This window comes from Sebastes fasciatus, chromosome 4 (assembly GCF_043250625.1).
Source record: "Sebastes fasciatus isolate fSebFas1 chromosome 4, fSebFas1.pri, whole genome shotgun sequence".
In the NCBI taxonomy this organism is placed as follows: Eukaryota; Metazoa; Chordata; class Actinopteri; order Perciformes; family Sebastidae; genus Sebastes; species Sebastes fasciatus.
The window spans coordinates 25,998,068-26,012,343 of record NC_133798.1 but is presented as its reverse complement, the minus strand read 5'-3'; the positions used below and the strand labels follow the sequence as shown (position 1 = coordinate 26,012,343).

Below are 14,276 nucleotides of genomic sequence, written 5' to 3'. Positions count from 1 at the left end.
AGATAGCATAATGGTGTTTTACATGAACGATAAGGAGCTTGTTTAGAGCACAGTCTCTCCAGTATGCGGCTGCAATAGCTAATCTACGCTGACAAAGATGAATTTCGGCGTTGAATGTTTAAGTTTCCATGTCTCTAATTTATCATAAATTAACATCAACATATTTTTCACATGGAGCGAGGGGGTTACACAAGGGAGGGAGCAGAGATGGAGATGGGGATTTATTTGTGTATACTTCCAAATTCTTGCAAAGTTTTGGCAATTTTAAAAATTCGGTTAAGTTCGGGGGAAGTCTTCACTCATGGTTATATTAACATGCATAAATCAGACCTTTCTAATACATTGTAGTTAAGCTGTGTTGCTTTCAAATGAAGAGTAACTGATGCTTTATCCTCCTAATATCCTGAAAGCACGGCTGAGCCAGAATGACACAGAGCTAAGCCCTCCACTGGGTGATGTGATCCAGGAGCTCCAGCCAAGCAGACCTCAATCAGTTACAGATTAGACGTGTGGAAGGGAGCAGTCAGACACACGGCAGGCTACCTAGACACATTTCTCTTGACCTCTGCTCTTTGGTGCACAAACCTTTGACCCATCTCAGGGTCAGCTGTGGTCAAGCCCGAGGCCTCATTCATCCATTGTCTGATCCTATCTCATCTGATCCTTTCATGCTTTTTCTTTACATTACCCCATCTCATGCCTTTAATCTAATATCTGCTTCAGCCAACACCCTTTCCCCTGAAGTCTAGGCGGATAATCAGATATCTTTTTCTGCATTCTTTTGAGTCCAATAACACATTTACTGAAAACACAATTAGATGTGTAAATGCGAATTAGAAACAGATTTTCTTTCTGGCATTGTCTTCAATATCAACCTTTACCCATACAGAGTGCTACAGGAATGAGTCCTAAAACACACAAATGAGTTAGCATTGTAGCACTTCCGGTTCCCTCGTCTCAAAGTCAACGATTTTTTGAATGGGTTTTTATTTAGATGCCCGAAATAAGATCTGTGGTTAACACAAGCGTTTTGTTCTACGACATAAAATACGTCAGTAAATATCCCATTCACTCGTGAATTTTGAAGCTTTTATGTGTTTTAAAAAGGCGGTTGCTAACAAGTGGTTGAATGAGACTAACAAACATCATCACGTGGGACCGTGGTGTAGTTCGTTTATAGCCTAACGTTAGCGTTTTACTTCTGGCGAATGCATTTATACTTCAAAAGTCATAAAAGTGGTGTTAATTTATGAAGATTATTTTGCTGATCCAAACGTGCAAGCATCATAAACGTTTGTTTGCCACAGAGATTATTTTCTGCAATAATCCCAAAACTTGATGGAAAAATGCCATTGGATTTTGTCGAGGGACCGGGCGATGCTAACTTCCTGGTTGGCCTACAAAAATACGTCATCCCTATAGCACGCTCATTGTTCTCCATAGGATTGTCGCAATAACTGCAATATTGAAATACCAAGCTATTGACAAGCCAACCACAGGGGATGTCAAACAACCGCCACAACCGCTATGTTGAGGTTTTTTCTTTTTTGATTTCTTTGTATAGGAGCGTCGCATATTTACACTATGCTACTAACGCCAGCAGCATGAAACGATGCTGAGTGTCTATTCTGTGCTGCTCGTATGCTGTTTTTTTCTGGTTGCTGAGAAAAAAATTCTTTTTTTTGGTAAAACTCTGCGCTCATCAGTTTCACTTTTTACCCAGCCGTCCAATCACAGTGGAGGAGGGGTGGGAAAAACTCCACAAAGACCAACCAACACATCCTACATGGAGGCTACAAGTGCTGAACAAAAACAATGGAGGAGAAATGAATACACATAGACCGGCGGGTCCGTCCTCTCTCTCTACGTGCTTCAGCCTTTCCTTCATCCAGAGATAGTACTCTACCTTGGCCTGACATTTTTACTTCTGCAGATATTCTGTATCATAGCAACCAGATGCAACCAAAGTGTCTCACCTGAAAAAAACTCTACTTCTCATCGCATTTTAAAATGCCTTTTTGTCATTGCATTTAAAAAGCAACAATATGCATAATAATAGCCTAACAACAAAGCTTAATTATATAGCACTAAAATCAGGATAAATTAGGTAATTTGCAAAAAAAAAAAGAGGCAATAATATTGCATATCGCGCTGTTGAGCCAATAATTGTTACCACAGGGGGAATTCCTTCACCGCAACACCCCTAGTCCTCCATCAATCCGACCATGTTGTGGTAGATAAACACTCCCATTCACCCAGACTCACATTCTTGCCAATGCTAATATTGGACTGTCTAGACAATTACATTACACAGTACTGTACACACAAACTGATTCACTGGGCTTGTACATCATTGCCACTGGATAAACAATTCAAGGAGCTTACAAACAGACGTAGGGTGATTGACCATTCATGGTGAAGTTTATTCCAGTGTAATTGCATGTTTACGAGTGCGCTCCACGAGTTAAGTGTGAGCCGGAAAAGGTGAAGGAAGAAAAAGACTTCCCTCTTCTTTTGTTTACTTGATGTGTGAGATGTTCCAAAACTGCCTCAAGTCATTAAATGTCTGGTGGGATGAAAAACTGACAGATCGTCTGATTAAAAAACAGGTTTTACACTTGTGAACTGTCAAATCGTGATACAGCGGTAATAGTTAAGATGACAGCCCGCAAATTACTGTGTAATTTTATACTTCGGGGAAACCAATAAAATACTTCATTTTCACAGTTATATTGAATGTGACACGAAAATTGTTTTTTTTTGCCGCCACAGTTTATATAAGGTTCTGATGTGTGTTTGTGCTTATTTGATTTTAGTTTTGACTTTTTGATTTAATTTAAATTTAGTTGTAGTTAGTTTTCAGAGTGCGTTTGCTAGTTTTAGTTTAGTTTCAGTTTTTCAGAAAGATTTAATTTTAGTTATATATTAAATTTTAGTTTTACAGTAGTTTCAGTTTGTTTTTGTTAGGTGCAGGTACAATGTCTCAGAAGTATGTAGCTATATAGAGTATACATACAACATACATGGTAGGAGAGCTGTGTAGGAATGCCATCTTTGTGCAACTGAAGTGTCCCATGTGAAGCGCCATCTCCTGGTTCAATGCCACGAGAGTTGACGAAAATTCATGCAGTCTCCTTTTGGTTAGCGATATATTATAGCTAAAAAACTAAAAATGAAATGAATTTGTTCAAGTTCAATTTGTTTCAATTTAGTTTTCTTAAAGGATATCATTTTCATTGAGTTTCAGTTTACTTATAATATTTTCCACTGCTTATTTTCGTTTTAGTTTCAGTTTTAGTTTGCTATAATAATCCTGGTGTGCTCAGCTTGTGTGTCCTATTACAGTAATAAATTGTAAAGAACGCTTCCTGCATATTATCCATTAATGTGAAATATCTGCATAAAAGCAAACAGGTTCTATGTTTCGTTATGTTAGATATAATATATCAACCCGGTCTCATGGGAAGCCATATACTGTAAATACCACGACATTTAACGGACATTCCGCGTGTCATGAGTACGAATGTTTTCCTTTTCACGTGTCATTTGTACGCCACGCAAACGAAAGAAAGAAAGGCAAGAAAAGCACTAACCTAGGTCCACGCAAGAAAACCACTTAGTTAGGGTTAGGGAAAACATCATGGTTGGGCTTAAAATAAGTAAGTAAATGAAGTAAGACACGTATTGAAACAACGTAACAGAACTACAGAAAACATGTCACAAACGTCAATAAATAACAGGTGACAATCTTGCAGTCAGCACAGGATACATGGCGTACAATTGACACGCGGAAATCAAGAAAGGCGTACGTATAGCGCGTTAAACGCCTTGTGCATTATCGTGGTATTTATACGCCTTTTTGTGCGAACAAGCTGGATATATTGGCATGTATTGTAAAATAAATGTGAAGTCCATAATATGTATTAAAATACATGTTTGTTCCATAAGAGTAAGTAAACTACACTATGAGTATGTGACAGTCATGCAAACAACATTCGAACAAGTCTTTTCCACATAGGAAATGAGCTAAAGGTCTTGTCATACCTCCAGTCTAAACCTCTTGTGCCGTGCTGTCACTCACAGCGGAGAGGTTTCTGCCAACTGTACAGCACACCATCAGCACCACGGCTGCCAAGCTGCCACAGTTAAACACCCTGTCCTTTATTTTACCCCAGGCAAGGGATGTGCCCCTGCATGCTAACACAACGTTAACACGCTATAAAAAAGCCTGATGGAGAGCAGCTCACACAGACACACAAACCTGATCGCACTTCAAAGCATTATCCTTCCATGATCTAGTAAATCCCCCCCCTCCAAACTGCTGAATTAAGTTTTCCAGAAAATAACTTTATAACCCCCCGACCCATCATACACATTCATATACACACACTTCCACACCAGTATTGACTCAATGACGCAGACAGGGACACTGCCAGAAATCTACAAGGCTTTGATAAGTGACAGCTGGAGGGAAAAGAATAGATCATTACCTCACTCTGAGAGCGCTGTGATATACCACACTCTGCTATAAGGTGGCAGAGCAGGCGTATGACATATGAATGTTATTTCTTCCCTGGCTAATGGGCTGGATGCTGTCAGGGGTTATTCTTTAGTTGAGTAAATGTCAGACATGTTGTCGCTGAGTGGGTCGGCTGTTATGGGGCTCTGAGGGAGATGCAGCTCTCTCTATCCACAGCTCGCAGCAGCTGTGTGGCGTGTCCTCCTTTAGGAAAATAGCAAAAATGTTGGGAGTATCCATGTCTGTGGTTTACAATAAGATCCAAACAAATATGTGGCTCTGCATGCTAAAACTTGGTGCTGAATCTCCTGCTTTTGGAATTTTTCCATCAATCTTCCAGATAAACCAACGTGCTGTCTCTCGAGGTGCCCCAGAACAGACCAGCTGGAACACACCAGTGATATGTGCATGTGTGTACATGCCTCCAGCAGCAGAACCCTACTGGGCCTAGTGAAGCATCAACCCGCTGTATTGTCACTAGTGTAAAATAAATGACCCTATCTCTGCTCCATTTCACTTTTTCCAAGCCTCCTGATAGGAGGGAATACACCGATGCCTCTCCCCCACAGCGGCAGTAAAGGATGCAGCGGCAGTAAAAGATGATGAGTGTCTGAGGAAAAGAGTCTAATGCACTGTGTGTGTGTGTGTGTGTGTGTGTGTGTGTGTGTGCGTGTGCGTGTGCGTGTGCGTGTGCGTGTGTGTGTGTGTGTGCAAACATGTGATCTTACATACTCACTCAGCTGCCTGCCAGATGACTCCTAATCCACACCTTTCTTTAGCGGGGGCTAGATGAGTCTCACATGATGAAACAGAGGTGACTAATCAGATTCAAGTTTCATCGAAACTCTCAACAGTGTATTATAGGGGTGGGGGTAAAAATCGTTTTACCTACAGTATGTATTGCAATTTATTTTTTTTACAATTTTGAAATAGATTTTTTTAATGCCAGAATCGATATATTTACTTCATTTGAGTCTATGCGGAGTTAGAAGGAAGTTATCGCTTTTATTGTTGTAGTCTGAGTAACGTGACGTCATATCCGTTCCGTATCCATCAACCAAAACAAACTGCAGCCGGCTGCAGCGAGTCGAAACAAAAAAAGTAGAAAACGGCGGAGGGTCGGCGTGGATACGACCTGCACCCTCACATTTTAAATCCAAAGTGGTAAACACTACACATACAGTAAAGTATGGAAACATTTTTGGTTTCACACATTGAAGCAGAGCTAGACATCATGGTTAAAGCCGCACGCTAACTCTGTCATGGACAGGAAACATTATTGTATTGCGGTAATGTGCGGTCAAGCCAGCCATCACTCTCATCTCCGTGGTCAAATCGGCCGATGCTACAACTGTCGAGCACCCATATACTGACATTTATGTTAAATGCATTCAAACGGCCCCGATGGAGCTGACCATGGATGTATAAAGAGAACAGAGCTGACGGGAGAGCTAGCGACGCACTTGGAGAAGTTAGCGGAAGTATACACTACATCCGGCTTTCAAAATAAGTTGTTAACAAAGGGAACTGTATATACAAAATACATATATGGAAATAAGATTGATGGATTATATTAACCAGATGAATAAAACATTACATGTCCCTTATAAATTAAAAAGAAAATATCACTAATTTGTGAGGGAAATGTCTTTATTCTTTGATTTTTGGGTTGCTGGAAAAAGTTAATAAATATAAGTTGACTTCAGGACAACTCTGACTACATACCTGCTGAAAATCAAACAAATTCACTGTATTAATTTAGATATTTTCAAAGTAAAAGTTCCTAAAAGTGTATGATTCAACTTCTTCCCATGCTTAAAAATCTCAATACATATCGAACTGGCACCGAAGTATCGTGATAGTATTGAACCGGCAGATAGGTGAATCGTCCCAGCCCTAGGTAATTATATCATATATTATGATATTACCCATAAACATTGAGGGTGCTATATTGTAGATGTTTTAAACTTTTGGTGTGTATTATTACCCTTCTATAAATGGAGCTCCCAAAAGAAAATTGTACTCTTTTAGTTGAATTGCACTGAATTAAATTGAATTGTATAAATGTATGTAACTTTTACCGAAACTTCTGATACAAAACTGAAACAGCTTTACTTTACCCTCCACAAACACACAGTCCCCAAAGTCCTGGAGCACTTTCAGTGCAATAAAAACAGCAGCAAGAAGGTTATTAACTTCTCCCTAATCTCTGTATTCTCGCTCTCCCACTCTGTCACTTCATGTGTCAGTTTTTCCATCGAGTGTAGTGGTCCTTTGTGTGCATGTCAGGGCGGTCCTTCTCACTCATCCATGGCCTTGGCTTGGAGTCAAAGGGGGAGCTGCTATTTTCCAGCAGGCTGAGTGGGATGTTGGGAGCTGAACCGTATCGAAAAGAGGTCCCTTCGGCCACCGGAGGGCAGTCAAGCTCTGTGTTACAGGTATGACTGCAATGCCAATTCTATCAAGGACCTTTGTGTATATGGAGGTAGAGAAGCTCTACCTTCCTTAGATGATGACATGATCAAAGTGTGTACTGCATGCTGCAATTTTGCATTCATCTTTGCATATCTGTTTTTGCTCAAGCATTCTCTGCTTTTGTGGTTTTTAGGGCTAAATGTTACAGCCAAAATCTAATATGTTAATCCTTAAATATTGTTTTAGTATGGTATGGTACAGTAAACACACTTGTGTCCACCCTGTCATCAAAGTATAGCAATGTCAAACCAAGAACAGATTGAGAATGCAATGCCCTTCTCACCATGACAATACTGTTTGAATACAATACACAAATGGACATCAGACTCAAATATAGGGCTGCACAATTTATCGAATATTAATCAGAATCACGATTTTGGCTTCTCGAAATTAAATGAACAGAAAAGAAGCAAAGACAGGATGAGGCCCTGAGGCCACAGGTGGTGGGGCTTTGGAGGCCCCTAGAGGTCGGAGAACATGGGGCACCGGCCCAATCAGCCCGGTGGTTAATCCTTGCTTGCGTTAGACCGTGGTCAAGGGCAGGGTCACAGAGGGTGTGTGTGTGTGTATGTATGTGTGTGTTCTCCGAGCTGACACTAGCAACACTAGAACCTCTCAATAGGGTTCCCTTTGAAGCGTCTGAGGAAGTTAAGACTGAAACTCATGAAATCCCACAGCAGCAGTTGAATTGACTCCACAGGTCAAGGTCAAAGCCCAGGTGAGACATTTGCTCACTGACCTTTGACCTCAGATCAAAGGTGACCAAATGTGTCAACAGAGGCTCTATTGTGATGAAAAACAAGCCTGTTGTGTTTGCAGCCTCAGGACTGCCATATCTATACCAAGCACCTATAGCAATCTCTATATGCTACAAACAGATGGAAAATATGAAATCACTCTCTCTCTCTCTCTCTCTCTCTCTCTCTCTCTCTCTCTCTCTCTCTCTCTCTCTCTCTCTCTCTCTCTCTCTCTCTCTCTCGCTCTCTCTCTCTCTCTCTATATATATATATATATATATATATATATATATGTGTGTGATTTTTTATATAACCACCAGAGGGCAGTAGTAAAACACAGTTCATATGTTGTTGCAGGATCTATTGAAATGAAGTTCTGTCAAGCCCCTGAGAGCTGATATTTGATTGCAAAATGTTGGTTTTCTATTTTTTATTTAATAGGTCCTGCTTCAATTGCAGACTCTGAAAGCCAAACTCATACTGTATCTTTAACCACCAACTCCTGTCGTTATGCAAATACAACAGCTGGGTTCCAGTGAGAGACTGTAGGGGACCTCATGTATTATTCACACCGCATCACACATCAAGGTCTTAATAATAACTTACAGTAATTCCTCTACTGCCTGAGGAACACCGTAGTACACAGCTTCGCTTTTCAATACACGTTATAAAATAATAATCCCTTGAGCTGACTGATATTTCTCCTTAATATCAAATAGTTTTCTTACACGGCACTGTAACTTTTATATTCTTATATTTTTCACCTGTTTTATTCTATTTTAGCTTGTTTTTTTATTTTCTATTCTCTTGGACTGTTTTTAATTGTATTTAATAGGGCTGTCAATCGATAAAAATATTTATGATGTGTGTGTATGATTGTCCATAGTTAATCGCAATTAATCGCACATTTTTTATCTGTTCAAAATGTACCTTAAAGGGAGATTTGTCAATTATTTAATACTCTTATCAACATGGGAGTGGACAAATATGCTTGACTTATGCAAATGTATGTATACACAGTATGTATTGTTGGAAATCAATAAACAGCACAAAACAATGACAAATATTGTACAGAAACCCTCACAGGTACTGCATTTAGCATTGAAAAATATGCTGAAATCATAACATGGCAAACTCAAGCCCAACGCGCAACAACAGCCGTCAGTGTGTCAGTGTGCTGACTTGACTATGACTTGCCCCAAACTGAATGTGATCATCATAAAGTGGGCATATCTGTAAAGAGGAGACTCGTGGGTACCCATAGAACCCATTTTCATCCACATATCTTGAGGTCAGAGGTCAAGGGACCCCTTTGAAAATGGCCATGTTAGTTTTTCCTCGCCAAAATTTAGTGTAAGTTTGGAGCGTTATTTAACCTCCTTCATGACAAGCCGGTATGACATGGTTGGTACCAATGGATACCGTAGGTTTCCTAGTTTCATCTGATGCCAGTATCTTTACTCTTTCAGCTTTAAAACTGAGCCCACTGCAATCTAAAAATCGCATGTTGCATTAATGCTTTTAAAGAAATTAGTGGCATTAAAACAAATTAGCGTTAACACGTTATTATCGCATTAACTTTGACTGCCCTAGTTTTTAATTTATTTTATAATGTTTCTTTTGCACTTTGTCTCAATGCATCTGATGTTTTATGTAAAGCACTTTGAATTGCCTGATTTTGTCATATATTATCATATGTTAATTACTTCCAATAATGAAATCATTAATTAGCCCATTCTTCGATGTCAGTATACTTTACTTATCTGGACATAACAGACAGGTACAACATTAAATATGAATTTCAAATATGAATTTTTCTTTCCCATTAATATGGTAATGTATGCAGCAAGGTAGTCCAACATCTAATCGGATCATCTACGCTACAGGAAACTTGTCTTTTCTCTAACCACATACTATGATAGCAGCAGGACAGAGCACATTAAAAATAGATTTAATGAAACCAGCACTTCATGAAGAGACATTTATTAGATCAGTAGAATACATCACCACCATCATCATCATCATCATCATGCCAAAAAAGCAGCAGCAGCACTTCATTTCCTCACTTTCACCGAATATATGTCCGAGACAGATGCAGTGAGGCATCCTATATCTTCTCTTTATAATGATGATATTATCATATGCACATCTCTACTGAGAGTTCCACAACTCTGGTGTTGAACTTGTCTTGTTAGCCTTAAAATCGCTTTCTCGAGGGGCGGCTCCAGCTGTTTCTCATCTTCCTCCGTCACGGCTTCCCAAAAAGCAGATGAGGTTTGCAAACACTCACTAGACATCTGACATACTGAAGTGTTGCAATGCTCAACTGACACTGTTGTTGTTCGTTGTTGTTAGCGGGTCTGTGGATGTTTAAATCCACAGTGAGATCTTGTTTTTTATATATTTTTTTTTATGAATACCTACCTCAGGAATGATCAATCATACAGTTAAGAGTCCTAACAGAAATAGTATGTACATCTTTGAAATAGTTAATATCGTGTACTGCGTAAGCAAACAACAGAATAACGGTGACAACACCAGACTAGTATATCATCGCTATAGCAAAAACAGGAACACTACAATAGTATTCACATGCACTAGTACACAGTGTCAAACATAGACCATAGTATTTATATTTACATAATGTTCACAGCTACATTCCAGGTTTCTGTGTGTGCATCGTATAATAAAGGATTGTTATAATCAGAAAAGGTTGTTTATGTCACGTGCAGTGAAATGAAGTTGACACACTGCGCTGCCTGTGAAGAATATGAGGCAATGAATGTGGAAGAGAAAAATACAGTATGGATACTGGGTTATTGCTCAGTGCATTTGATATGCAATGCATGTAATATTGACCAATATTGATAAATAACTTCCAGTTTTACTACAGTATTTGTGATAATACAGTTATTTTAAGAGATTGGTCCTGTAAATCAGATTAATCAAACCAAATGAGAGGAGGAAAAAAAAAAAAGCCTGCACATCGAAAATTATTTTCACAATGTACATAATTGTATATCAATAAATACACATATAGTGGAAACAAAGTGTGTACAAATCAAATGAACGTGGAAGAACTCAGTATGACATTTCATGCACTGAGATGATGCAGTTGGCCGACGTCCCTATAAAGTGACGACTGCTGACACTGGAAGAAAATCTGATGATTCAAAAAAGAAAAAAAAAAAGATCAAAACAGAATAATAAAACCTGACTTTGTTTTGGGAAGCTTATCTAGGGCATAGACACACAGACTAGTACAAAATCTCCCTGTTTACAACTGCTTTCCAAAGACTTTTTCCTTAAATAAAACTCTATCTGGGGAAACAACAGAAAGCAACAAGACGACTGCAAGCCATTCCCTTTAGTACGAGGAGACGTCGTAGAATACAGTATTTACACATCTTAGCTACATAGTTGTATCTGTTGACAAATGGTGCTCCCAGTTTCTTGCAGTGCTTGGGCATTTTTCTTCCTTGCGTTGACCAATTTAACCATCTATAATACCAAAAGTTATCCCGTTTGTGCTTTCCATGAGCTTCACTTATTTTGTGCTTGTAAGTCCATTTACTCTCCAGACTGTTTTTTTAATACAATCACACCCTCCTTCTTTCATATTTGTGAAGTAAAAAAAGAAATGATCAGGTATTTTTAGTTTCACACTGATAAAGACAGCTAACTAGCATGCCATGAGACAATGCCATTGACATCTCAATGTGGAGTCAGTCACGTCTGTAGGGTGTGTGTGTGTGTGTGTGTGCGTGTGTGTATCCAGTTCTTGTGCTGGTTGACACTGTCCCTCTGCAGTGTTCAGGCCACAGAGGCCAGCTGAGACAATATGGTCCTGCGTGATACAACATCCCGTTTCCTGCAGTCCTCTGTGCTGTCGTACTGTAAACATGGCTGCCCACGCACAGAACGCACCAGCTGGCAGATCAGGATACCTTTTTCCAGTTTGACTTTTCAATCCAGTCTTTGTGGAAGATGTCTGTATCTCAGTATGAAGGAGAACAGTGGGAAGGTTAATCAAGGTTACAGAATGAGGGTGTGGTTCAGGCGTTAAAAGTCAAAGGGTTATAGGTCAGACGCTGCGGGGGGCCCTCTCCAGTTCATGGGTCCTGCGGTTGCGTCCCTTCTGCCTGTCTTGCAGGTGTTTCCACTTGGCTGCCAGCCCTTGAGCGTGCACGTGTGTGCGAGGGTTCGCCACCTTCTGCTGGTGCTGCTGGTGCATTTGTACTTGCTGCACCAGGTGAGCTTTCTGCCTCCTGTGCTTTCTCTCCCTCTTCCACACCTGCTCGCAGAACTCGTCCACGCTGTTCAGAGTCGGGTGATTGACCAAAGACAGGAAGTCTCTGTACCACAGCTTCTGATTGGGACTTTCTTGAGGTGGGGAGGGATCCTGAGCGGGGACGCTGGGGACGCTCGCCGCTTCGTCGCGATGAAGCAGATCCTCCAGGCGCTCGGTGTCAATGACCTCTAGGGTCACCTTCAGAAGCGTCTGCATGAAGCCGTGCTCCACCGCCTGGCACAGATAGATCCCAGAATCCTTCTTGTTGAGTGTGCGGATCAGTAGGCCCTGGTCTGTGCGGATGAAACGCTCTTCTGATTGGATCTACAGCGATAGAGACAGAGCGAAGGACACTGAGATAAAGATACAACATTTCTCAAATATCTAATTAGCTATGCCTCACGGCTTTTTTTTATTTCACAAAATTAATTTCACTTGAATCAACTCTGGCAATTAAATATTAATAAAATATGATACTGTATTATCTAAAATAATATTCATTATGAAGTGCCATCTATCATTATTTATCTGCTCTGCTTTATCTGCAGAGAAACTGTATCTGTGTCTATTTCAACAAAACAGATTAAGTATGTGCTGAGGTAGTTCCAACCTCTTGCTTGCGGTCGTCAGCGGAGCGCTGATACTGCCAGTATGTCAGGGCTCTCTGCGACTTGGGACTGCACTCAAGGAAAGTGCTGCTGTTCTCCACACCATACACAGTTTTATCCAGGAGAGTCGTCTGCCCACTCAGTTCATCTAGATGAAAAAACAGAATATATTTGTCACCAAAGTTTAGTTTAAATTTATTACTTTATTTGACAGGGACAGTGCATATTGATAACATTTAGTTAAAACACAGACGTGACAACAATCAGCAGACATCATGACAGAACAAACAACAACTAATACAACAACAATGTTAGGACTGGTGAATATGTACACTGAACTGCGACACACGAAGCAGGAGCAGCTCTTACACTAAATATAATAATGACAAATAAGACAATAAATAACATCTCACTGTTCTAATGTTCACAAGTTTGATTTCTAGAGAACCAGGCTCTTAATGTTGTGGAGAAGGAATAGTAGTTTTCACAGTTTTTTATTTGTTGTGGTTGTTCCAGTTTGTTAAAGTAAATGATTTTTCCAGTTTGTGAAGCCAGTTTTTTTGATTTTCTGTATAAAACTATCTCTGCTTTTCTGCTTTTCTCTGACTAACAGATAAACAAAGATAGGGGGTCTGGTTTTAGTTTTTTTTTTTTTAATGACTGCATTGTACATTATTTTGTCACATTGTCCTGTCTCTTTTCTTATCACACTCAATCATGTGAGGAATAGGCAGCTCCCACCACAGAGGCAGTCGTTGGAGGAAATGGGTTTTATACAGTCAAGTGGGTGCAACGCTACTCAGTCACTGTCAGGCCAGTGTTCTTCTGATTCATCTCCTAAATCCTGTTGTACATTTAACAATTCAGACTCCAGTGAAGCCTGCTACAATATATTGTCATTCCCACTTTTGTTTCTTTTTCTCATTTTCTTTATAGCGTGCTGTGTCTGGTTAAAATGTATAATCAAAAGTTTTGCTGCCTACTGAGAAGGGAGCAACATGTAACCATATTTTCGTGTCTGAACTCCTCAAATCAGCAGCTTTCGATAACACTTCTTTTTTTTCTCTTTTGTTCTTTTCAGTTAAATGAAAGAAACGTATAATCACAGCGTATTAGACTCCAGTATGAGTCCTGCTTTTGGACTGAGACCGCTAACAGGCCAGCAGAGAGGAGGGCTTGGCGGCAGGGAGGAGGCTCGGAGGAATCCTGACCATGTTAATTAGAAGCTTCACATGGACCGACTCTAATCTTCACACCACCAGAGACACATAAAACACACACATTCAACTGGCTTCTCTTCTGTTTGGACCGCTTCAGGAAAGGCCAGCAGCGGTAATTTTTTTTATGTTCAAAGAAGAAATAAATCCTTAAAACAAAAAGCTCTTCTCAATATATCATTTGGAAATTCAAACAAGCATACGTGTTATTAATAATGTCTGTACTAAAACACATTGCCTTGATTATACAATAGTTTGTAAAGGGCCTAATCCTTTTCATTTACGCACCATGGTGTTGCAGATCTGAGCATTGTGTGAGTGGGTCTCCATTCCTGATGTCTTGCCTCCTTGTTCTCCTGCAGAAACATAAATATAAACACCTTCATGAGTCAGCAGACACACTGGCTTCTTTGTATGTGTGAGGATATG

The 14,276-nt window shown here is 39.9% G+C and overlaps 1 protein-coding gene across 3 annotated transcripts in view; it reads right to left on the bottom strand.

Annotated features, from left to right (window-relative positions):
* Positions 1-9,698: 9,698 nt before the first annotated feature.
* The window catches only part of sema3ab (sema domain, immunoglobulin domain (Ig), short basic domain, secreted, (semaphorin) 3Ab), a 76,619-nt gene continuing 72,041 nt past the window's right edge, over positions 9,699-14,276 (bottom strand). For all 3 annotated transcript variants that reach the window (XM_074633185.1, XM_074633183.1, XM_074633182.1), the window contains 3 exons: positions 14,136-14,203; positions 12,633-12,778; positions 9,699-12,346 (listed from right to left, as the gene is read on the bottom strand). In XM_074633185.1, coding sequence (XP_074489286.1) covers positions 11,816-12,346; positions 12,633-12,778; positions 14,136-14,203 — 745 coding nt within the window. In that variant the 3' untranslated portion in view covers positions 9,699-11,815. The remainder of the gene's footprint in view (positions 12,347-12,632; positions 12,779-14,135; positions 14,204-14,276) is intronic.